Source organism: Camelina sativa, chromosome 5 (assembly GCF_000633955.1).
Source record: "Camelina sativa cultivar DH55 chromosome 5, Cs, whole genome shotgun sequence".
NCBI lineage: Eukaryota > Viridiplantae > Streptophyta > Magnoliopsida > Brassicales > Brassicaceae > Camelina > Camelina sativa.
This window is the reverse complement of record NC_025689.1, coordinates 22,567,384-22,591,077: the sequence shown is the minus strand read 5'-3', so window position 1 is coordinate 22,591,077 and position 23,694 is coordinate 22,567,384. Positions and strand designations below refer to the sequence as shown.

The following is a 23,694-nucleotide window of genomic DNA, read 5'->3' as shown; positions in this document are numbered from 1 at the left end:
TTTTTTTTTTTTTTTTTTTTTTTTTTTGCAACCACGATAATTTCTCTATATAAAAAAAAGGTTTCTAATGACACACCATGTAGTTAATCCTAATATTGTCACAAAACTATATTAGGACCCGTGTACACTGGATTTTTTTAATTTAGTTTTTTTTATAGCCCATGTAAAACATTTCGCTCGATTTACCTTCATCTTCGTCCCTAGAGCTCCCACTGTTGCTATCGTCGGATTCCTCTGTCAAGATTTGGATACCACATTCAATAACGTTGAAAACATTGTCTCTGGTTTTGAACTGGACCATTATGTCTCTGCTCACTTCAGTGGGATCGATAAATGACAAGCTGGAGTGAAATATAAACAGATGTGTCTTTTGAAATCTTGAGACATGGGATAAGTTGAACGTCATCTCAGCGGAGTTCACTGAGCTGTCGATGACTGTGCAACGATACAATAGTTCTGAAGCTATAAATTCTGTTGCTTGGTGATGATTAGGCGAAATCACAACGCAAACCTTAAATCTGTTGAAAGCAGAATGAAGGAATTAATGTCAAAGAATTTCTTCTGGCTCGATGATCAAACTCCGCAGGTACTTCTCTTCCCGGTAAGAGTGCCCACCCGAGAACAAATGATTCTTGCAGTTGGTGAAATCAAGCTCTGCATCTGGAAATTTTAAATGGCTAGGTACTCTCTCCAGTGCATCACAATCAATTGCCACTAGACGTTTGAGTGAACCGGGGAGCTTTGGCAGTGACATGAGTCTTTTGCAGCCTGATAAATCAAGGACTTGTAGATTATGAAGACCTTTAATGCAATCTGTAATCATCTCAATACCGCTATTACTTAGCTTTATATGTGTTACACTTGCGGGGAGATGTGTGAAGCTCTTGAGATTTCTACTGCTACTTATATCAACATACTCCAAACAAGAATAATGCCTAATTGATGCAGGCATTTCTTCTACTGCTGTGCATGTTATAACTAACTTTGTGATGTTGGTCGGAAAATCAGGAAAACTCCTCAATCGTGAGCAACCCGTTATGCTGATGATCATGGAGATTCATGAGATGCCAAGTTGATGAGAGTTGGAATGACTTGCAGACTTGTGCAGGAATTCAACACTAAGTAATCTAGTTTAGCAAGGTTCGCAATTGAGGACGGAAGCTCTACCAAAGCAGTGCAAAAAGACAGATCCAATCTCTCCAGATTTGTTGCGTTTGAAAGATCTGGGAGTTCCTTCAAACGAGATGACCTTGAGAGATTCATAATCTTGAGATTTGCAAGAGCCTGAATGTAAAAAACAACACATAATGAGAAAGTGAATATATCTCTACATATTATTTCATTCTTTGCTATGATGCTATCTGATTGATTATTGCTGCTATCAAACAGTTGTCTACTTTCCCATCAACAGTACAACACATAAATTACTAACCTGAGTTCCTTCCCATAGCTTCTCGAGTTTACTATGTACCAAAGTGAGTTGGATGAGATTTTCCGGGCAAAATCTTAGCGGAAGAGTCTTTCTTGGGTATGCATACCAATCTAGTAATCGTAGGCCTGGTGGAAATTCCATCTCCTCTGGAATGTGCAATTGTCTTTCTCGGGTAGACTTTCAAGAAGACAAGTTCGTGCATTCTTTTAAAAGCACTCGCGCTTATTATTAATTCCTCGATCTCGGCTACGTTAAATGATATACCTACAATTGATCGAGTGCCCTAACAAATATATATCAACATATAACTTGTTAGTGGCTAGAGAAGGTCTGCTTTAACGACATTGAATAAACATGGCAATGCGAAACCCATCAAATAGAAAACTTACTTACTTCTGCATTTTCTAGAACAGAACAAATCTCATGGGCATCTACTAGAATCTTGCGTTCCCAACTCTAGCCATTACTTGTAGAAAACGCTGCATTACAACTCTAGTTCCATTGTTGTCGTGATCAATATGTATAAGGAGCTCTGCATTACAACCTTATACATATTAGGACCAAACCACGTAATATCAGCCAGAGCCTCTAGTTGAAATGAACTCTCCACATCATCAAGAATGATAAGAACCTTCTGGTGGCGTAGCCGTTCTTTTATCACACTCAAATGGCTAATCCTTATATCGTTTTGGTTCAGAGCCTTAGAAAGAAGCTGCTCCTGTAAGTGCAGCTTCAAAGAATAGTCATCGAGTGCACTATAGTTTCCCTTAAGGTTGTCCATGAAACAAGTATATTGAAACCTGTTAGAGAGTCGTGTTCGACTTTTAGGTTTAGCCTCTTCTTTCCTTAAACTCTCTTATCCATTTCATTATACACCATTACACTTATATATGAGACTTACTTAGGTTTTTACCCTATAGTTTTATGAAAGCAGAATACAAACCCATTAAACAAGTTTATGGACTTACATAACACAAAAGGCCCAATACCAATTTTCTTTGTCTTCTTCTTCAACGCTTCTTCACCTTCTTCTTCGTTCTAACCAACGAACTCTTCTCCATCTTCTTCTCTTCATGCTCTTGATTCTGTTTCACCAATTTTGTGGATTAATCAAAGACTTGATTCCAACACTCCCTCTCAATTCTTTCGATTAATCCCCAAATTTGATGTTAGGGTTTTGACCTCCATATTCCCTTGAGTTTTCGGTTTGATTCCTTTCTCCATTGGACAACATCTCTTCACGATGTCTGCATAGCTTACTGGTACGTTTTCTTTCTCCCTCATCACCTTATTCCTTAATTGATTTCCGTTGATCTCTTGTTTCTCTTTGATTTCATTTACCTGAATCTTCTCTCGGTTGTGCATGTTTGCTTCCACTGGTGGAGCTTGTGTGATACCTCTTTGAATCGTTCTTCTTCCAGCTGGGTTTTGCATTACTCCAAGTTTGAGTCGAAGATCTTCAAATCGCTTTTTCCCAAGTGGTTTGGTAAGAATGTCTGCAGTTTGTTCTTCCCCATTGCAATACCGTAGACTGATTACTCCATCTCTTTCTGCTTCTCGAACAACATGATAACGAATTTGAATGTGTTTTGTTCTCTTGTGTTGAACAGGATTTTTTCCAATTGCTATCGCCGATGTATTGTCGCAATAGATTGGGACACTCTCTATAGCATTGACTTTTAATTCCCCCATTAAACGTTTCAACCAGACTGCATGGTTTGTGGCTGCACTCAGCGCCATATACTCCGCCTCTGCTGTGGATTGGGCAATTGTATCTTGTTTTTGAGTTTGCCATGTGAACATTGCACTCCCAAGTGTGAAACACATTCCTGTGGTACTTCGCATATCTTCTTTGCAGCCAGCCCAATCTGAATCTGAGTAGCCAACTAACTCTATTTGGTTTGTCTCCTGAAAGTTTAATCCGTAGTCTATTGTTCCTTGTATGTACCTTAACACTCTCTTTGCCTCTTGCAAGGTTTTCTCTCTTGGTTGTGATAGACTCCTGGACAGATAAGAGGCAGCAAATGCAAGGTCTGGTCTAGTTGCAGCAAGATACAACAATCCTCCGATCATGCTTCGATAGAGTTTTGGGTTGGTAAGTTCTGCTCCTTCTTCTTGATCCTTTTGATTTGGTACTAGTGGTGTCCCTACACTCTTGCAATGCTTCATCCCAAATTTTTCCAACAGTTGTTGTGCATATTTCTTTTGACTTAGAAATATTCCTCCATCTGTGTAGGTGATCTCAAATCCAAGGAAGTATTTGAGCTTTCCCAAATTAGTCATCTCAAAGGTATTTTTCAGCTTCTCCTTGAATTGATTGATCATATCATCATTGCTACCTGTGATAATAAGGTCATCTACGTATAGACTTATTATCATGATTTCACCTTCACATTCTAGTGTGTACATTGATGCATCACAGTCGCTTCTCTTGCATCCTTGTGACATGAAGTATGAGTCAATCTTGCTGTACCAAGCCCTTGGGGCCTGCTTTAGACCATACAAAGCCTTCTTCAATTTGTAAACCATATTCTCTGCTCCCTCTATCTCAAAGCCAGGTGGTTGCTCTACATACACTTCTTCGGTGATTTCTCCATTTAAGAAAGCTGATTTAACATCCATCTGATGTAAATTCCACTTTCTTTGTGCAGCAAGTGCTATTAGGGCTCTAATTGTATCGTGTCTCGATACAGGGGCAAACGTTTCTCCATAGTCTTCTCCATAGGTTTGAGTAAATCCCCTAGCCACTAATCTTGCTTTCAACTTTTGGATTTTACCAACCTCATCTGTCTTTATCTTGTATATCCATTTGACAGAGATTATTTTCTTATCTGTAGGTCTCTCCACCAAATCCCAAGTATCATTTTTATTGATGCTGCAAATTTCCTCACCCATTGCATCTCTCCAGTTTACATCATTGACAACTTCTTCGAAAAAACTAGGCTCCTGCCAGGATATGTAGCATGCCTCCTCAACTTGGTTAGCTTCATTGTCTTGTTCTTCTTCTTCATGATAAATATCACTTAGCTTTTTGACTCTATGAACTTGTCCCGATGAGCTACCAATTTCTGACACTTCTCCACTCAGTTGAAAGGGTATGGGACTAATTTCGTGTCTCACATCACTTGTAGTTGATTTGTTTGCTGGACTTGTATCATTTCTCCTTTGTACACCAACATATGTCTTAAGAGGTGGGTTTTCAGCACTCGGAGACACCTCAGGTTGTTCCTTAACTTCTTCTTGAGTTTTCCAGTTCCAACTTTTGTTTTCTTCAAAAACAACATCCCTTGATATTTCTATCCTCCTTGTACTCAGGACATACACTCTATACCCTTTACTTACACTACTGTATCCCATGAACACAGCTTTCTCCGATCTATCATCTAACTTTTTTCTCTTTACTGCAGGGATCCACACATGACATATGCATCCAAATACTCTAAGGTGGTTGACAGAAGGTCTATGGCCACTCCAAGTTTCAAGTGGGGTTTTCTGATTCAAAGCCTTAGTGGGTAGTCTGTTTTGAAGGTAAGCTGCTGTAAATATTGCTTCAGCCCAAAATTCATTTGGCATTTCCTTGTCTTTTAACATGCTTCTTGCCATGTTCATCAACGTTCTGTTTCTACGCTCAGCAACCCCATTTTGTTGAGGTGAGTAAGCTACTGTAAATTGCCTTTCAATTCCATTTTCTTCTAGGAATTTTGTAAAGTTTTCTGACTTGAACTCTCCTCCTCTATCTGACCTGATTTTCTTTATCTTCTTGTTCGTTTGTGTTTCAACCAGATTCTTGAACTTCTTGAAAGCGGCAAATGTCTCTGACTTTGACTTCAGGAAATACACCCATAGCATGTGTGAGTAATCATCAGTAAAAGTAAGTATGTATACACTTCCATTACATGATGGTGTCTGCATTGGTCCGCATACATCTGTATGGATTAGTTCTAGAATTCCTTCACTCTTGGTCTCTGATATCTTAGGGAATTCCTCTCTGCACTGTTTTCCTTTTACACATGCCTCACATACATCCTTGATCACTTTGAAACATGGCAATCCTTTAACCATTTGATTTGTTTGGAGATTTTGCAGGTTGTGTAGTCCTGAATGACCCAATCTTTTGTGCCACAGCTCAGACATACTCTCTTCTTTGGCCATTTGCACACTCTCCTCTGCAATTTGCATCCTCAATAAGTAAGCATTCCTTGCCATTTCTACTTCAGCAATCTTATCCCCTTTTTGGTTGTGAATAATGCATTTGTTCCCAACAAACAACACTTGATAACCATTTCTAGTCATCTGGGGCACACTCAACAAGTTTTTGTCTATCTCTGGAACCAAAAACACATCCTTAATAACTCTTGTTCCCTTCTTAGTTACCACTTCAATGTTTCCTTTTCCTGCAGTCATTAATCTAGCGCCATTTCCAATTCTAATGGGAACTCGAACTGACCTATCTATGGTGGTGAAGAGCTTTTCTTCACGAGTCATGTGATTAGTTGCTCCACTTTCAATCAGCCACACTTCATCGCTGCTTGTTTGCTCTACAACATATGCTGCACTAAACAGCCCTGTTTCTTCTTCCCGGTAATTTTGTGGTTTTCTATCTTGATGCTTTTTGCTTCGACAGTCTTTTTCAAAATGCCCGTGTTTCCCGCAGCCAAAACAGCCTCTTCTCGGCCTGAATTGCTTGAATGAAAACTGGGTTTCATATCGACATTTGAGATAACATTTTTCTTCACTGTGGTTATGCTTCTTGCATATACTACAATACTCTCTCTCTTTAATCACCTGATTCATACTTGTGTCCATGTTTCTTTTGCGCAGGAATTTCAAGCTTGAAGATCACCAAGAACCAGAAGCTCTGATACCATGTTCGACTTTTAGGTTTAGCCTCTTCTTTCCTTAAACTCTCTTATCCATTTCATTATACACCATTACACTTATATATGAGACTTACTTAGGTTTTTACCCTATAGTTTTATGAAAGCAGAATACAAACCCATTAAACAAGTTTATGGACTTACATAACACAAAAGGCCCAATACCAATTTTCTTTGTCTTCTTCTTCAACGCTTCTTCACCTTCTTCTTCGTTCTAACCAACGAACTCTTCTCCATCTTCTTCTCTTCATGCTCTTGATTCTGTTTCACCAATTTTGTGGATTAATCAAAGACTTGATTCCAACAAGTCGACTATATAAAGCTTTAGCAATGGTACTTTTACCAATTCCTGCGGGACCAGAGATTCCAACAATCTTCGCTTCATCATGATCAAAATCTAGCAACGACTCAATCTCCCTCAAATGAGTTTTAAGTCCAACCATTCCATCAAAGTCACTACACGGTGTATGGTTTAGTATGCGTGAAAAAACCTCACTTGCAATCTGATCGATCATGTTCGCTTCATTGTCCCTGACAAGAAAGAGAAAGCCAAAAAGGAAATGTTTACGTGTGTTCCCATTGAAGATAATATTCCTCTGTTCCTAATAATATAAAGTTTTATGTCTAAATGTTCGGCTCCTTTGGCTGAGCTATGGGGTGTTTATTATGGTCTTTGCATTGCGTGGGAGAAGAAGGTGTCCAGACTGGAGCTGAAGCTGAGCTATGGGGTGTTTATTATGGCTATGTTACCGACATAGGTCGAAGCTTCGCTCCATTTTTGCCTCTTGTCCTTTGTTTTACTAGCACAAGTTTTTTCGAAAGCGATCCCAAATTCTCCGGTTTGTTTGCGCACATCAGAAGGAACTACTCCGTGGAAGACAGTCATCACTATTTGGTCTAATTCTTTTTTCACACTGCAAAATCTCCAACAGCTCATCCAAACACCAGCTCGATGCAGCATAGTTCTTCGAGAGCAGTACGATCGCGATCCTCGAATACTCTAATCGCTCTTGTGAGAGCGCGGGTGAGGGTTTGGCCTCTCTGGATCCCTTGGTTATCGTCGAACATCGTGATCCCATTGGAATTAAACTGTTTCCGTAAATGACTGAGAAATGTTTTGCGGACATCTGGTCCGTGGAAGCTCGTGAAGACGGTGTGTCCTTGGGTGCGATGTGAAGAAGAAGCCATGAGAAGAGAGGATCTTGATTCGGGAGTGGTTTAAAATCACAGAGAAAATGGCGGAGAAAATGGCACAAGCTGTACTGTTTGTTATTGTTGACTTTGTTCAAGTTTTAACTTTTAAGAGCATCTATCAATTAATTTAAACAAAGTTGCTTAAAAGTTATTTTATTATAAATTTTTGAAAAAGTTGAATTAAGAATGTTTTAAGATAGTGGAAAATTTAATGGTCCATTGATAGTTGCTAAACATCAAAATGAATAAGATATGGAAAAGAAAGAGGAAGAGGAATAAAAAGAGAAAAACAATCTGACACATAGATTGCTTAACAATTTCTAAAAAAGCTTAGATTAGGGAATCTTAATTTTATTATGTATTTTGATTTAATTTTAATTGTGTTAATGTTAAGACATTCTTAAATACCATCAATGGAGATGGTCTAAGAGCACCTCCAATAAGATATGGAGATATTTTCTATAATAATATTTCTCATTTAATTTAATTGTTTAATTTAAATTTTATTTATTAAAATATTTAAGTTAATTAGAAACTGACACATGGAAAAATCCATGAAAAAGGTATCTAAGATCACTAATTTTAGAATTGTCTTCAACATTCATTCTGCTTTTATTTTTATTTTTATTTTTATAATTTCTAATATTTTAATAAGAGGTTCTTATTTAGAATCCCTCGTTGGAGAAGATCTAAGACCATCTCCAATAATTATCTTTGATGGATGTTTAAACACTTGATTTTTAATTAATTTTTAAATTATGTAATTAAAAGTATCTTAGAATATGCAAAAATTGTCTTAAGTGTCTACTCAAAAAAATACATTGTTGTACACTTTTGCATACTCTAAAATCAATTTTAGTTAAATAACATTAAAACTAAATTAGGACCCGTGCCAGAGCACAGGTTGAAATTTCTTTTATTTATATTATAATTTTAGAATATATATAGTTTATATGAATATTTTTAAATTTTTTTTGGATAAAACATTATGCAACAAAATCATATGTTAAATATGATAACTTGAAAAAATACCTATTTTGTAAATTTTATATTGTTAATTTTGTAATTTTATGTATGAGAAATGATTATGTTTGTTGTTTGTTATTATTTTAATTTTTGAACATGTTTGGTGAAAGTGTTTTAATTATGGGTCGTGCTTAGGTAAGATTTTATTTTCAACTGTACAATAAGATCTCGGAAATCATGATTAAGAGGGTGGTATTGGATTCTGATTTATGAAGATTTTTGAAGAGTTCAACAAAATCATTAAAATTAAATAAGTGAAAGATTGTTAAAGATTGCTAGAGATTTTTGTTAATTAGTTTTCTAAAATCTTGTATAGTCCTCCCAACAATCTCTGTATTTTTGTGATACTTTCCATGACTTTATTTTGTAAAGAAACTGTCTAAAATCATGAACCAATAACATAATAATTGAACTCATTAACAATCCTATATTTTTTTATTTTAATTGAATAACACAAAACTTTTAATGACTTTATAAAAGTCTGAATCCTTTTTATCGGATGTCCCTGAAGGGACATAAAAATCTGAATCCAATAACCTAAATTTGTTAAGATTTTAAATGACTTTTTACAAATCACAAACTAAAAATACTAAACTTTAACAGAGTTTAACAAAATTTTGATCTAATAACGGCAAATTCTACATAATATTTAAAATCTTTAAAACTCTATTCAAATCTCAAACCAATAATCACAATTAAGTGTGATAAATTGCCAAGATTTTATTCCTTTTTATGCCTAACAATATATTTTTATGTCTAATAGAATATATTTTGTAACAATACATGGAACATTAAATATTTTATTTTGAAAATTGTATAAATCATTGGAAAATTCTCTTTAAGAGGATTCTTTGGGATATTCTTAACTGTATTCATATAGTCCACAGATTGACCAATTAATTTATAACTTTCGTTATAATCAACCTATATTTAATGTATAACCTATTTTGTAACCAATTTATAAATATTATATAGTCTACAACAAAAGTTTGTGTACTTCCGTTTTATATAGGGAACTAGGGGATAACCCGTGCTACAGCACGGGATTAAAATTTTTTTTTACTAATTTGTTTTTTAAATTTCCTTTTTCTTGTCTGAGTTAGGTATTTCAACTTATTTTCAAAGTTTATATAGTGTTTAAAAATAAATATTTGTGGTTATACACTAATTCAATCTCTTTATATAATCTCATACTTTGCATAATATAGTTGCTTACAAAATCAGACACACATCAATATTGAATAGTAGCTATGTAAGAGGGTATATATTCGACAATATCGGATCGTAGGTTCGTAAGAGATTACGCACAAAGAAATATTGGACTATAGTTTTATTGGTTTGTGTTCTAAGATTCTAAGCAATAATAATAATTTGTGTTTATGAATGTTTAATATCCAAAGTAAACAATAAGAAAAAAAAAAGAATAGTAATAGTAGAAATGACTCATATAGTCATGAAAGTACCATATTCCTTCCTTAACCCATTCAACCATTTCTTGTATTTAACCTGTAGACCAAATTAGAATAAATATAGAGTTAGTAGCATATATATTAGTCAAACGAAATTATAATATACCAAGAATTGAGGGATTAACTACCATTCCATTTCCTAGTGAAGATTTTGGAAAACTTCTTTAAAAACAACATTGGTTGTCTTTGTTTGAAGTTTTCCCTCACTATCTGTTATCAACATCTTCAATCCAGACTTTGATTTAACCCTTGACATTGCTACATATAACTGACCATGTGAGAAAACGGGTCTAGGCAAGTATATCCCAACATTTTCAAGAGATTGCCCTTGACTCTTATTGATAGTCATTGCAAAAGCAACTGAGACTGGGAACTGTCTTCGATGCATTTTGAAAGGCAATCTAGCATCTGATGGTGATATCAACATCCTAGGTATGAGAACTATCTTACCAACTCGCGTACCAGTTAAAATCCGAGCTTGCAAAACATGGTCCGCCATTTGGGTGATCTGCAGTCTTGTACCATTCATTAAACCACCATGCAGATCAATATTTCTCATTAACATAATTGGACAACCTATTTTCAAACGAAGCCTATGATAAGGTATACCCGAAACCTTAATGGTATTAAGGAAATCTGGTGAGTAAACCTTATTTTTCATTGCACGTTTATCTTGAGGGTCAATTGAATCAGAACTTAGATAAATTTTTTCTTCAGCTGAAAACATAAGAAAAAACAAAACCTAAATTAATGAATCCGATGAATTAAGTGTGAAGGATTACTAACAATAAATAAAGGACGAATAAAGATGAACTAACTGTTTAAACTTGATAACATGACATCATTGATAGAATTAACATCTTCATTCGTAGGGCAAAGAATAGCTCGTTCTTGGAAAAATTTAGGATCCTTTTGAGTGGCAAAGTTCTTTCCGTAAATAGCTTCAATGATTGACTCTAACGGAGAGGAAACCTCTGGAATAAGTAACTCTTGTGGGATATCTATTTCACACACACCATCATTAGGCTCATTAATTTTTCCTTCTCCAACTGCCAGTATCCATTTTGAAAACTCTTCTATCTCGCTGGCCTANTCTCGCTGGCCTCTTGTTTACCAATGTCTTGAAGCAACCTCATATTCTTTGTCAATCTTAAAACTTTGCACTGATTCCATAAGTATGAAGAGTTTAATGATGCATTGACAATCGCTTCCCTTCCTGCGCCAACAATAACGGGAAGAATTTGTCTCAAATCACCTCCAAAAAGGACAACTTTTCCTCCAAACAATTTGTTTTCTTTACTCCTCATAATATCTTTCAAGCTTCTGTCTAATGTCTCAAAGCAGTATTTACTCATTATTGGAGCTTCATCCCATATGATTAACTTTGCTTCTTTAACCAACACACCAAGTTCTGAGCTCCGTGACATGTTGCAAGTAGAAGTTTCATTTGGATATAAAGGAAGGGCAAACCTAGAGTGAGCTGTTCTTCCTCCTTCTAGCAGTAGAGATGCAATACCGCTAGATGCCGAATTGAGAATAATATGACCGTTTGATCTTATTGCTGCAGACAATACTTTCCACAAAAATGTTTTCCCTGTTCCTCTAAAAAAAGACACCACCTTTGTCATTGATTACAGCTTCCATTATCTCATCATAAATCTTCTTTTGTTCTTCTATTAGCATCTTTTTCCAACCATCATGTTTTTTTGCTGAATCCTCACGGTTGTAGTTGAGTTCATCCATTATCAACTGATTAGGCAATGTTACATCTTCAAGGGATATGTGTGGCATAAGCTTGTATTTTTTCAATGAACATCCATTTCTTTTCAATAGTTTCTGTAACTCTCTTAGTAGCAATTTCTGTTTTTCCAGGTCTGACAAACAAAAGTCTAGCCAAAACAATATTTACTCATATGGTTAGAGAAATTAAATTAAGCTATCATATATTTAATCAATGATATACAAAAAAATTACTGGTATAAACACAAATAAAAATATACCTAGACGTTGTCTCCTCTGATTTAAAAGACTACAATAGACTGGTTTAAAATTACTGGTTTTCAATAGACTACAATTTAAAAATATACCTCTTCAAATGAACCATTTAGTATTTCAACTGCGGAAACACCCACAATTTTTTATGCCCAACTATCAAACAGGAAAATTTTGGTTTCACCACTATTGTCCCAAACGTGGACATGTAATTTGTACCTAAAGAGGAATAAATCATCTAATAGGTCAACCAACAAATATTCATATTTCAAAATAGATGACAATTAATTAGAAGACTTACTTAGGCTCAATCAACGTGGCCCACTCGCTACAGGTTTCACACCTCCACCTTGGTTTGCTTGGTTTCTTGACATCTTCCAATTTAATTGTCAAGTCCTCTTTATCAACCTTCTTATTACACTTTCGACAGCTAATATAGAACCAACCCCAATCTGTATCGATTGCTGATATAATACATGCGATTCTACATTTTCCTACCTATCAAAATAATATAACATCCTTAAGCTTATACCACATTGATTTTCCAAAACAGATTATGTTAATATATTGTTAGACTATTAATAAATGTAAACTACCTTTGTTTCAGCAAGTACGTCAACGATCATTTGCAAAGGGAAGTCAAGACCACTCTTGGAGCCAGACGGGTTATAAACTCTCTTTCCACCAGAATTGGTAATTGTTAAAGCCAATTGATCTGCAGGAAGACTATAATAAAAAAATAGAAATAGTAAATAATAATGAAACATTTTAAATTTTAAATAATTTCTACGCTCTTTGAATTTACATGTTCTGAAAAGCCTCCATCTCTGGTAACTGAGGATTGATCATCAAGATAGAAGAATTGAAAGCATTCTCAATGTATCGTTTTTCTGAAATCAAATATAAATAGGATACAGTAGTTAAAGGTTTTCTACAATTAATTTTGGTATTAACAAATTAAATGTATAAATATTATCCGTATTGTTACCTTTGAAGCTGTTTTGTTTAACAAAGCATAGGAAACACATAACCATACCATCACTTGTCTCATTGTTAGCACGATCTAAAGCTTCAACGTAGGTTTCCCACAGAGTACATGATAATCGTTTATCCCTATATTAAGAATTTGAACAAACATAGATTATATAAAAAAAGTCTAATGTATAAGCTTTGAAATCTATAACTATAACTAGAGATTTATAATACTACTCAGTGTCTCTTATCTCGAACTTAATTTTCTTCCTGGTAATGTTGTTACGACTTGTGATTTCTTCTATCCCTCCAGAACTGACTACTTGACCAATAACGTCTGTAAATATAGATAATACAACTATTAATAAATTCATCCTTCTAAAGTAGTAACAATATATATGTATTATGAAATTACCTAGCAGCAGATTTTTGTCAAGATTTCCAGCAAGTATACTATCAAACGATGTGAGTGATAGGTAATGATCATCAGATACATTATCAGTAGGAAAAATTGTGGTATCATATCTGGTATTGATCTTATACTTTATAAGAGAAGGACACAAGTAGCCTGTACAAAGATTCAAACCAAAAGTTGATATAACTTTCCAAGTTCCAGGCTCCAATTCAGGTTCAAACTTCTTGATATGATCTTTTCTGACAGAAGCTCCTATTTTGTCACCCTATATAAACCAAAAAAATACTTTTGGAATGAATTGATATTAATCTATTAGCAAAAGAATATTAAATTGATATTTAAAATACATATTGTTTCGTGAAGTGACCTTAGTGCAGTGGCCAAAGGTAAGTCCTTAATGCACAAGGCACCATCACACCAGGGATCGAGTCCCGCTCCCTACGAATGTAGGGATTAGGCTAATGGGCCGGCCTGTTGTGGCCCAATGGTTGACAAAAAAAAATTAATACATATTGTTTCGTCAGCCAGAATTAGTTCGAGTGATTCACCAAGTTTAGCGGTATTCATTCTCCAACTGTGGAGAATTTTAACTTGAATACGCCAAGCATTTTTGTATGGTTTTAGATCTTTCAAAGGAGTGTAAGAAAGGGGTAGAGCCATCATTTTGTGTAATGAAGTAAAAATGTATTCTTTTAGTATAATATTCCAATAGGAAGTTCTCAATATATTTATAGTGAAATTATGTAGATTTAGGTTATCACTTAGAAGTTAAGATTTGATATGTCAAATATACGCAAAATATATTTACTTGCTTGATTCGTTATAACTGGGAAATGAATATTCATTTGAAAAATTGATCGTAAAAGATTAGAGAATAATTATAATCTCGTAAATCAAGGAATTAAGTAAAATCTGGTAACTTGAATATTCGTTTTCTAATATTTTAACTGAATCAGAAAATTTTCCTTTTAAAAGAATATTTGTTATGATCTGTTTCGGTAATTAAGCAATTATCCGAATTTTTGGTAAATAAAATTTATAGTTAGCATTTAAATACCTTAAACGAAAATGAAATCAGAGTATTTGTCTATAACGAATAACTCTGTTTGGGATCTTAAATAACTAATCTTGAATGAAAAATATACTGGATCCGAGAATGATTAATCTGGAGTACAAACAGATCCGCGGTTTTTTTTTCCTTCTGTTGTCGGATATTTTAGGATCCGCGTTCCGACCCATAATTTTTTAAGTGATAGGTCGAGGATATAATGGTAAAAATGAAAAGCCTACCAAAACCAATTCATGGTACATTTTGAGTCTAGGGAGTACTAGTATAGAAGATTAAATTATATAAAAACAAGAATTTATTAGATATACCCTTTTTGATATGGGTACGTCTTCATCATATTCCGGTGAACTATACCTTACAGTGGATACTATCAAGGAGATTTCGGGGCATATCGGACAGGTTACGGATATCGCTTTTGATCCATTGAAACCGTTGAGCAGAGGATACGTAAGGGTTAGGGTTCTGTTTGATATCAAAAAGCCATTGAAGAACAGGAGAGAGTTACAGATTCCATCGGGTGAGGTTGTGGAGAAAGGTATCGAGTATGAAAGGATAAGGAAGAGGTGCTATCAATGTCATCTCTGACTCGTGATAAAATAAGATGTCCTCTGAACCCCTTAAACCGACAATATGTTGCTAAGGGAGGGGTTCACAGTCAAGCGGTGATCCCAAGTCGTCTAGTACCAAGGATTAGTAGAGATGAACCGCTGTTTGGGGTATTAACCGATGATGATGTGGGTATTGATGTGGTGTCAGGGAAACCGAAGATTGCTAAAGAGGTTTTGGATGAGATGAGGCAGTATCTGTCTGTGACTGATCCTAAAGAGAGACAAATTCATATTGAGCGAGTGCGTAAATCTATATGGGACCTTGAGGGGGATCTTGAGGGCCAAAAGACTCTGTTGAGGTTGGAAGAGCCTACCCGAATCACAGCAGACATGGATTAGGGTAAAGGGAAAAGACTATTGAGTTAGGTTAAGAAATGGGAAGCTGCTTCGCAAAGTTGAAGAAATTTCAAAAGAGTTAAAATGCATTATTAGAACCGAAAACATTGAAGAAGAAAAAAAGAAAAGTCAATGTAACATAGCATAGAAAAGTTGTATACCCCCCTTTCTTGGTCACATGTGTTAGGATAAGCATTTTGTCGAGGAGAAAATAGCAAAGTTATATAATCCCCTGATGTTTTTGTTTTTCCTCATTATATTCAACGTTGTTGTTATTGGTATCTTTACAGGCACACCAATGAATAGATCATACAAAATTTAAATAGATTACAAGTAGTTACAGTTTTTCTGTAGCTTTCTAAGTTTGTTTGATCAAATCCTCCAGATAACATAAATGGATCATATTCATATATACCTGTGGTTGGTTCAGCGAGTACCTTGAAGCTGTAATCCACCGGAATAAGATGCTCTCGGTTTAACGGTAAATGTGATCGTCGGAGAAGAAGATGATTCTGACTCCACTTTGAAAGGGACCTCAAACTGTACGGACTGATACAAGCAAACCTCGTCTTCTTTGCAATAGTAAACCTGCAATTGCAATTTTCATAAAATATATTTGTAAGAAGTAAAAGCAAAACAAAAAACAAGCAACATCTGAAGACTTTAAAACAATTAGTTATGTTGGAGCAAACCTTGCAACTGATTTTCACAACAGAAGCCGAAGTTGAAGATTGTCTAAAATGAAACATCGTTGAACCGTCGGGACTGAGGTTTCCTTCCATTGGATCGATTGCTACTTCATTTTCAGGCTCCACATCTACCACAAACTTACTCCGCGCTTCCTGTGCAGAATGAGCAATATGTATACTTGATAAAGATCGAGAGAGACAAATTAGGAAGTGGAAAAAGAGAGAGAGTGCAAAGTGATCTAGACCTTGGAGAAATGGTAGCCATCTGGTAATGAGATTTTGAGATTCAAATCTCCTTCGCGAGATGTAACAGAATCTACTTTGACAATCTTTGTATCAGCTGAGGCACGTTTTCTCAAACGTTTCAAGGATTTTGTTTTTGGCATTGGCGGTTGAACACCTTTTAACTCCATTGTAAGAATCTCTGCTTCTTCTCCTTTGTTTAAATATATGTATCTGATTAGGCTATTGTTTGTATCCGCCACGAACAGCCTCCCTGAAAAAAAAAAAAATATAGGCAACGGAATTTGTACTCAACCCTTCTCTCATTCATAACAGTTAAAAGGACACTTAAATGGACCAGAAAGTTACCATCTTCAGTGAGAGCAAGGCCTGCAGGCTCTGAAAGCTACAACAGATAAAGGAAAAATAATTTTCAAACTAACAAATCAGACTGTCTATTTAATCAATGTATACGATTTTTAGTAACCTAGGTCACCCCTGAGCACCCTTGCCCTTCCCATCCTTGAAACCAGCTTTTCCCGTTCCAGCGACAGTAACAACACGTTTGGTTACAGGGTCCAGCTTCTTAATCTACAATGAAAGTTCAAAATTAAGATCTTGTAAAAGTTAAGAATGTTTCTACTATTATATTTGTAACAGAGTTATTCAAAACTAAGTTCATGGTAATCCGCAAGATCCATCCAATAAAGGAATTCTCTCTCGAGTTGATCATATAAATCGTGTACCCTCTTTGGTTCATATTCATACTGACAGATGTTTTCTTGGACATTCCAAATGAAGTTACCTTGTGATTATAGCTATCTGTTAGATAAATTTGACCATCCTTTGCGCATAATACACCTAACGGATGTTGTAGGAGAACCTCTGCTCCCACACCGTCATTGTCTCCAAACTGTTGAAGTGTTAAGCAATTAGCCCATGTTAGAAACTAATGTGTAGAGATGGAACATTCTAACTTGTGAAACCACTAGAAATGCCAAGGAAGAGTTAAGCATGGATACTTAAATAGTGCTATAATATCTCTGAATACTAAAATTGTTGGATAAGACGAATCAAGTCATTACCTTGAAAAGATTCTCAGAGAAATACGGATCACCACCAGCGAGCAATCTAGATCCTCCAGTTTGAAGATTAAGGGCACGGATAGAACTGCTCTCACTATCAGCAATATATGCTTCCTTCAAATCTACATTTACATTACACATAGAACTCACTCCTAATTCGTGAAAGAAGTGCTAAGTGTGTAGTTTGTAGCAATTACCAGGGCCTAATGAGATTCCAGAGGGCTGGGCAAATGATGTAGTCTGAGGTCTGCATCAAGATAAAAAAAGATATAGCATACGAAAAGATGACAGACATCAAGTGATATAAGTAATAGATAACTAGTTTTTACATACGTAGAACCATTAAGGTTTCTTTCATATCCGTTTCCACTGAAAACTCGAGTAATACCATCAAGCACATTGTACTCCCAAATCTGGTGCTGACCTGCCATTGCAACGTATACCTTCTCATTCACCGGCTCAAAGCATATGTCCCAAGGAGAATTCAAAAGCTGAAAAAAAATTCAAGTCTACGCATTTCATTTTGTTTAACCTTTCAAAAAAACATTTACTCAGGAATAGTTCAGAGTCCATAAGTTAACAGCTCTAAATAAGTTTAATAAGTAAAGGGTTCCGAGTCAAGTATCTTGCCTGTTTAGTTCCTTTTTTTCCACCTTGGTAGTCTGAGCCTTTAGTTCCATTACCAGCCAGAGTCCGTACTCTCTCGTTGACAAAATCAATCTCCCTACGAAATAATTTAAAACTCCAAAATAAGATGTCGAACCCAAAAGTTTGAGATTCCTTTTTGCATTAGAAGCAACATATAAACGTGCATACATACCTCAAAGCATGATTCTCGGTGTCAGCAACATAAAGAAGATTCTTCTTAGCATTATAAGCGAGTCCCTGAAAAAGTACAATCACATATGTAACAACAAAGCTCATGTGTTTCGAAACCTGTGAGAAACAATTAACACAAAGTGAGACTATCGTATGTACCTGAGGACGATTAAATGCAGCATCTTCGAAGGAACCATCTTGGAAACCTTCTTCTCCAGTGCTACCGATTTGGATGATGAAATTTCCTTCAAGATCAGTTACAATCTGCAAATCACACAGAATACTCATATTAGACAACAAGAAGAGATAACAAGGATTATCTAAAATGGCATGGACATACAATACGGTTATGGTTACTATCTGAGATGAATAGTCTGTTATTAAGAGTATCAATAGCCAACTTCCCGGGATATTTCAATGGAGACGTGGCCAAACGTGGATCGTTGTCTTTCTCCAAACGTGTTGGAAGTGGAGTACTGTCTAATACATTCTTTCCACCATAATACGTCAGAGCTGCTGCCACCAAATCATCAAGATCCTTCAAAGGAAAATACCGAAGAACAGTCAAATTTTCATGGGAAATGCAAATTTGACTATACATATAATTTTCACGTAAAGAACATTTTAAAGAAACAGAGTTTGGTGTTTTCTCTCTTTAGCACTCTTTTAGCAACAACGTGAGATTCTTGTCTTGCTATAAATTTATAGGCATGAGAGCTAAAAATGTTACTTTGCGGCGACCTTCTCCGGCAATCTGTGCAATGACTTTGCCATTTGGAGAAACCACAGCAAATGTAGGCCACGAGTTGATGCCGAGCTCTCTCCACATGTACATGTCACCATCGTTTACAACCTTCAAAGTGAGCGGAATAACTAACTAAGCGAATATACCCATAATTTATCAATAATAGTTATAACATAGCACTGAAAAAGTATCCAAAGAAAGAACATTGAAGGAGAATGCAAACAATAAACACTGGTGGTACACAAAAATGCGAATATGATGTGTAATTATGGCCAGCTAAAATCTTTCCAATAAGGAAATGTGAATCCATCACTACATTTCTTCATAAATCCAGGAATTAGCATAAGTAACCAATTTCACAAATAAATTGGAAACTTTTTAAAGAAATTTATAAGTTTTTAACTTGGAAATTACCGGGTGGCTGATATCATAACGTAGAACTGCATTTCGTATGGCTTCTAAATCCTTCTCATTGTCGAACTTAGCGGAGTGTACACCCACAACGGTGAACTGTAACACAGATAGGAATTCATAGGTTGAAGCTTTTAGTCATCCCTAGTGAAATTTGAATTGCTTGAAGATCCAAATAACATATAAGAGAGCAGCAATAGTAAAGTCTCACAGGCATGTCCTTGTACTTCTTCTCAAGAAAATCTAGATCCGGTAATACGTGCATACAGTTTATGCAGCAGTACGTCCAAAAATCAAGTACAACCACTTTCCCTTTTAAATCCTGCTCACAAAATGACAAAAGCTACTAAGAAGCATATGCAAAGCAATTTATCTCATCTCTACCGATTCATTAAAAAACCTCAACATGTGTTTGATTAAAGAAACAAAAATCTACGTTATCAACTCATAACATAACTTTAAACAATATTTACCCGGCGTAACTGGAGAGGGGCAGTGTTTAGCCAGTCGAGTTTAGACGGGAATTCTGGCACAGTTGTAGCCGTTTGCCTAGAAATAAAACAATAGAAACAGAGCACCCACACAAGTCAGAACAGCAGATCATCCACAATTTTTTGACCCCACTTGTGATAATTTCTAATTTATGTAGTCTATAGTGCTAATATTTGGTACTCTCTTTTAACGATGGAATTACCGAATTATCGAACTCTTGCCCTGCATTGTATGAAATTGAATAATTATCAAATAGTTATACTTACTTGCTCTCTAGATCAGCAATATAATCAACAAACTGTTGCACTCTTCCTTCACCTACAAGGTAAGACAAAAAACCAGGTAGCTTCGTTTACATCCGAATTCAGTAAAGATTAAAGTATATAGAATGTTCTTTTAGAGAAATTCTATTAGAAAAACTTTCTGGTCCAAGATCTGTTTATTTATATCCATACTTGCATTTAAAACAAAAAATCAGTGTAAATTTCACACTATCAAATATGTATTAGACCTGTGGATTAGTTCATCTTGATGAAATTTGCGACTACTGAAACAGATATGTTGCAAAATGAGGTTGGTTATAAGTTAAAAACATTCTGTCTATTTTTGACCCAAGAGTTCTCCTTTACTACAGTAACGTTTGATATGAAAGAATTTATGTCGATATAACCATTCCAGAAAGCTATGTTTTAGTCATGGAAATTTTGACAATAGGCCAAACCTTGGTTCTGTGTAAAAGAAGGGGTTTTTGCTCCAACCAATGCATTCCACAAAGCTTTCGGAGAAGCATATTGCATTGCCTATACATATAACAGCAATTCCATAAGATCAAACAAAAGCTTTGACAGCAAAAATTATTCTTGAATGTATGCTTTTCAGGTTTACCTTCCAGTTGGTGGCAGCAAAGTAGACACAAGAAAGAGAAATGCCAAGACTTGCGTACCTCAGTATATCTCGTCGAGAGCCCTGAAACCTGTTGGAAAATTGCATCTGCAATCTCAAGTATATGAAATTTTCCACATGCCATACTATTTTTTTCATTCTCAAATGATGAAACCAGTCAATGAGGAAAAATTTCAGGGTTTTTCAAATTCTACAATCCCAACGTTTTCTTGAAGTCCATGAGATACATACAAAGTGTTCCTTGACATTAACATTGCAAATCATAAGTGTCTCTCTCCGTAGATGGCTCGAATTAACTATTTGCATAATATAAAAAGAAACCCTAGACTTAGTTCTCAACACCAAACTACTTGCATCAATAAGATAATTTAGATAAAAGAACCTTTCTTACCCATTATCGCTGGTTTTTTCACTGGTCCTGTTCTCTTCAAGTAATGCTGTGGAATTTCCTGCGTAAGTACTCAAGCATGTAAAAAGAAAAGGTTGAAACTGTATAAGCCACTATGAACTAGATGAAGAAAAATTCATGAATTTGCCGAATTATAACTCTACAGTAGAGAAGAATGTTGTAAGTGGGTAATCTCATTACAAAGAAAGCCCCTTTATTCAAAAGTTAATCAAAAGGATTAAACAAGAGATAAATACAAATGGAAAGAACGATATTTTCCATCGAATTTCTTTGAGACTACATACTGGTAGAATCTGAGCCACCAGTGAGAATGTCATTGATTGAAATGTTTCCAATATTGTCGCGGATCATTGACGGACCAGCGTCTTTAAGACTTGCTTCAGATAAAGAAGTTTTTACAGCTATACATCTGCAAATTTAGGATGAATAAAAACTATCTTACTCCAGAGCTAATAAAGCAAGTAGATGGATTTACCAATGACGAAGCTAGAACTTCTTAGTTCTACATTACTCTAGATTTATTCAAAGCATTTTGAACTCCACAAGTGATGTTTTGCTAAATAGTTAAAATAAAACAATATGAATAACGCAAACGGATGGTATTGACATAAAGCACTAATCTAGAAAATCTACAGACTTTGTCCTGGCATCTTGAAGTTACTAATAATGTATCAAATTAAATTGTCTGTATTCAAAATAAAGAAAGAATAGCAAAATTTGACATACCTCATGTTGGCAGCTTGGGCAGCTTGGACTCCAGCAAGCGCATCTTCAATAACAACACACTACAAAATTGTACAAAAGAAACTAGCTCTACTGAAAAACAAGTAAATAAGATCTGTAAGTCTAGGAGACGAAGTAAACTCATACACCTTCAGGAATTCGCAAATATACAACTAGTCATTTCGTTGGCACAATAACAAATACTTTGAAATAGAGAGTTCTCTTCCCTAAGGCACGCTTTGTTCATCTATTCCATGAAACTTCCAAGTGACTACAAATATTTTTGGTCTTTATATATGATTTCAAAAAAGGTGTAGGTGTGTGAAGATTTTTCCTCATCACGATATGATATTACAAAAAGTGTTGACTATTACCTCACTTGTTGGCGCACCCAAGATCTTTGCAGCAGCCAAGAAAATATCTGGAGATGGTTTCAAATTCTCAAAGGCGTCTGCTGAAACAATGGCATCAAACCTGAAAGTTAACATCACTGACATGTATTTAGACATGGAACCTCAAGGCGCAGAAACATCTCCAATGACATATTAAAAGAGATTACACAGCAGAATAATAAACAAAAACTCAATAACATATAGAATGGTCTATTACAGTCAAATTTGTGACAGATACCACACTGCAATATGAAATGGATACTAAAGAGATGTTAGATTGCTGTAGTCTTACATGGTCAAAGACAAACCAGCAGCTTTCAGGTTCGCATCAACTTTGATACGGTCAGCGCTAGATGCAACAGCAACTTTAAGGCCTCTATTCTTACACTGTTTCAAAAGTTTCAACACCAAATCATAATCACCAACAGCTCAAAACCATCATTGTTCTACAACATCAGTTTTTCCTCACCTCAGTAACAAGCTCGAGTGCTCCAGGAAACCCAATCCCTGATTCTGGCGTCGCATACTATAATCGGTAGAGAACAAGACATTACATTATCTTTCAAGAACATCAACAAGTTTCTTATCCATCCCTAATCAAGAAGCACAAAAGATCACCTTATCGAGATATATCTCAAAGAACCTCTTTTTCAATGCATCCGTATCAAATCCTTGTACACCTTTGATAGAAGCAACACCTCCTAAAAACTTGGCTTCACCTGCGAATCCCCCAAACCAAAGAAATCAATCAAAACACACACATTAACATCAAAATCACAAATTGATTTGCCGAATCCTTAAAAATAAAAAGCTTTTACCTTTTCCCGTAAAAGGAATGAAATCATCCTCAGTGACTTCAACTCCCATCTCAGCAAAAACATCAACGGCGGCACGTCTAGAAAGCTCCTCACTGTTACAAAGAACGCCGTCCATATCAAACAAAACCGCCGATACTTTACCCCAATCATCCGCCGTTATTGTCGCCGGAGGACTCTCCGCCGCCACACTCACTTTCGTAGACGACGACGGGAGCACCGGTTTGCTTGAATAAACTCCGGTTCTCAATCGGAATCCGGGGAGTGAAGATGCTCTTGGTGTTGATTTTGATCTTACTGGAATCCACGGAGACGATAATCTCCTTGATTGTGAGAAAACTGAAGGCGGAGAAGTTAGTTTCAAAGCCATTTTTTTTTTTTGCTTTGATTTTTTTTTTTTTCTCGAAATCGTTTTGAACTGTGAGAGATTTTTTGTGGTTTTTTTTAGTGGCGGGTGTTAATTTATCCAATCAAATGTCGAAATTACCCTCGTGTGTTTTTATCATAGCATGTACATTTTCGACTTTTCATCTGTTGTTAGTTTTTTTTGGATATGATAAAGTGTGTGTGTTTGAAAAAAAAAAAAAAAAAAAAAAAAA

General features: G+C 35.6%; 2 protein-coding genes, 1 long non-coding RNA gene and 2 pseudogenes across 4 annotated transcripts; 1 reads left to right on the top strand and 4 right to left on the bottom strand.

Annotated features, from left to right (window-relative positions):
- LOC109132894 lies at window positions 143–7,497 on the bottom strand (annotated as a pseudogene).
- Window positions 4,851–5,289, top strand: LOC109133110. The gene is made up of 3 exons (XR_002038157.1): window positions 4,851–4,960; window positions 5,065–5,082; window positions 5,216–5,289. It is a non-coding gene; the product is annotated as an uncharacterized LOC109133110 (long non-coding RNA).
- LOC104789484 lies at window positions 10,138–11,741 on the bottom strand (annotated as a pseudogene).
- On the bottom strand, window positions 15,596–16,762 carry LOC109133109. The gene is made up of 4 exons (XM_019246002.1): window positions 16,671–16,762; window positions 16,325–16,575; window positions 16,083–16,232; window positions 15,596–15,978 (listed from the first exon to the last, which is right to left on the bottom strand). The coding sequence occupies exons 2-4, from the start codon at window positions 16,490–16,492 to the stop codon at window positions 15,817–15,819; spliced, it is 480 nt and encodes a 159-aa protein (XP_019101547.1). The 5' UTR covers window positions 16,493–16,575; window positions 16,671–16,762; the 3' UTR covers window positions 15,596–15,816.
- LOC104787410 (NHL repeat-containing protein 2) lies at window positions 16,779–23,514 on the bottom strand. 2 transcript variants are annotated; one of them, XM_019246000.1, is made up of 24 exons: window positions 23,099–23,514; window positions 22,899–22,999; window positions 22,750–22,806; window positions 22,573–22,667; window positions 22,263–22,362; window positions 21,892–21,950; window positions 21,450–21,574; window positions 21,148–21,205; window positions 20,739–20,826; window positions 20,575–20,653; window positions 20,120–20,171; window positions 19,835–19,910; window positions 19,573–19,683; window positions 19,365–19,460; window positions 18,936–19,058; window positions 18,546–18,743; window positions 18,365–18,469; window positions 18,207–18,271; window positions 18,017–18,110; window positions 17,720–17,877; window positions 17,584–17,633; window positions 17,387–17,508; window positions 17,107–17,214; window positions 16,779–16,892 (listed from the first exon to the last, which is right to left on the bottom strand). In XM_019246000.1, exons 1-24 carry the CDS (start codon window positions 23,463–23,465, stop codon window positions 16,794–16,796), a joined length of 2,586 nt encoding a protein of 861 aa, XP_019101545.1. In that variant the 5' UTR covers window positions 23,466–23,514; the 3' UTR covers window positions 16,779–16,793. The 2 variants fall into 2 exon arrangements, with proteins under 2 accessions (XP_019101545.1, XP_019101546.1); XM_019246001.1 differs by lacking the exons at window positions 16,779–16,892; window positions 17,107–17,214 and having other exon boundaries at window positions 17,419–17,508; window positions 17,720–17,810.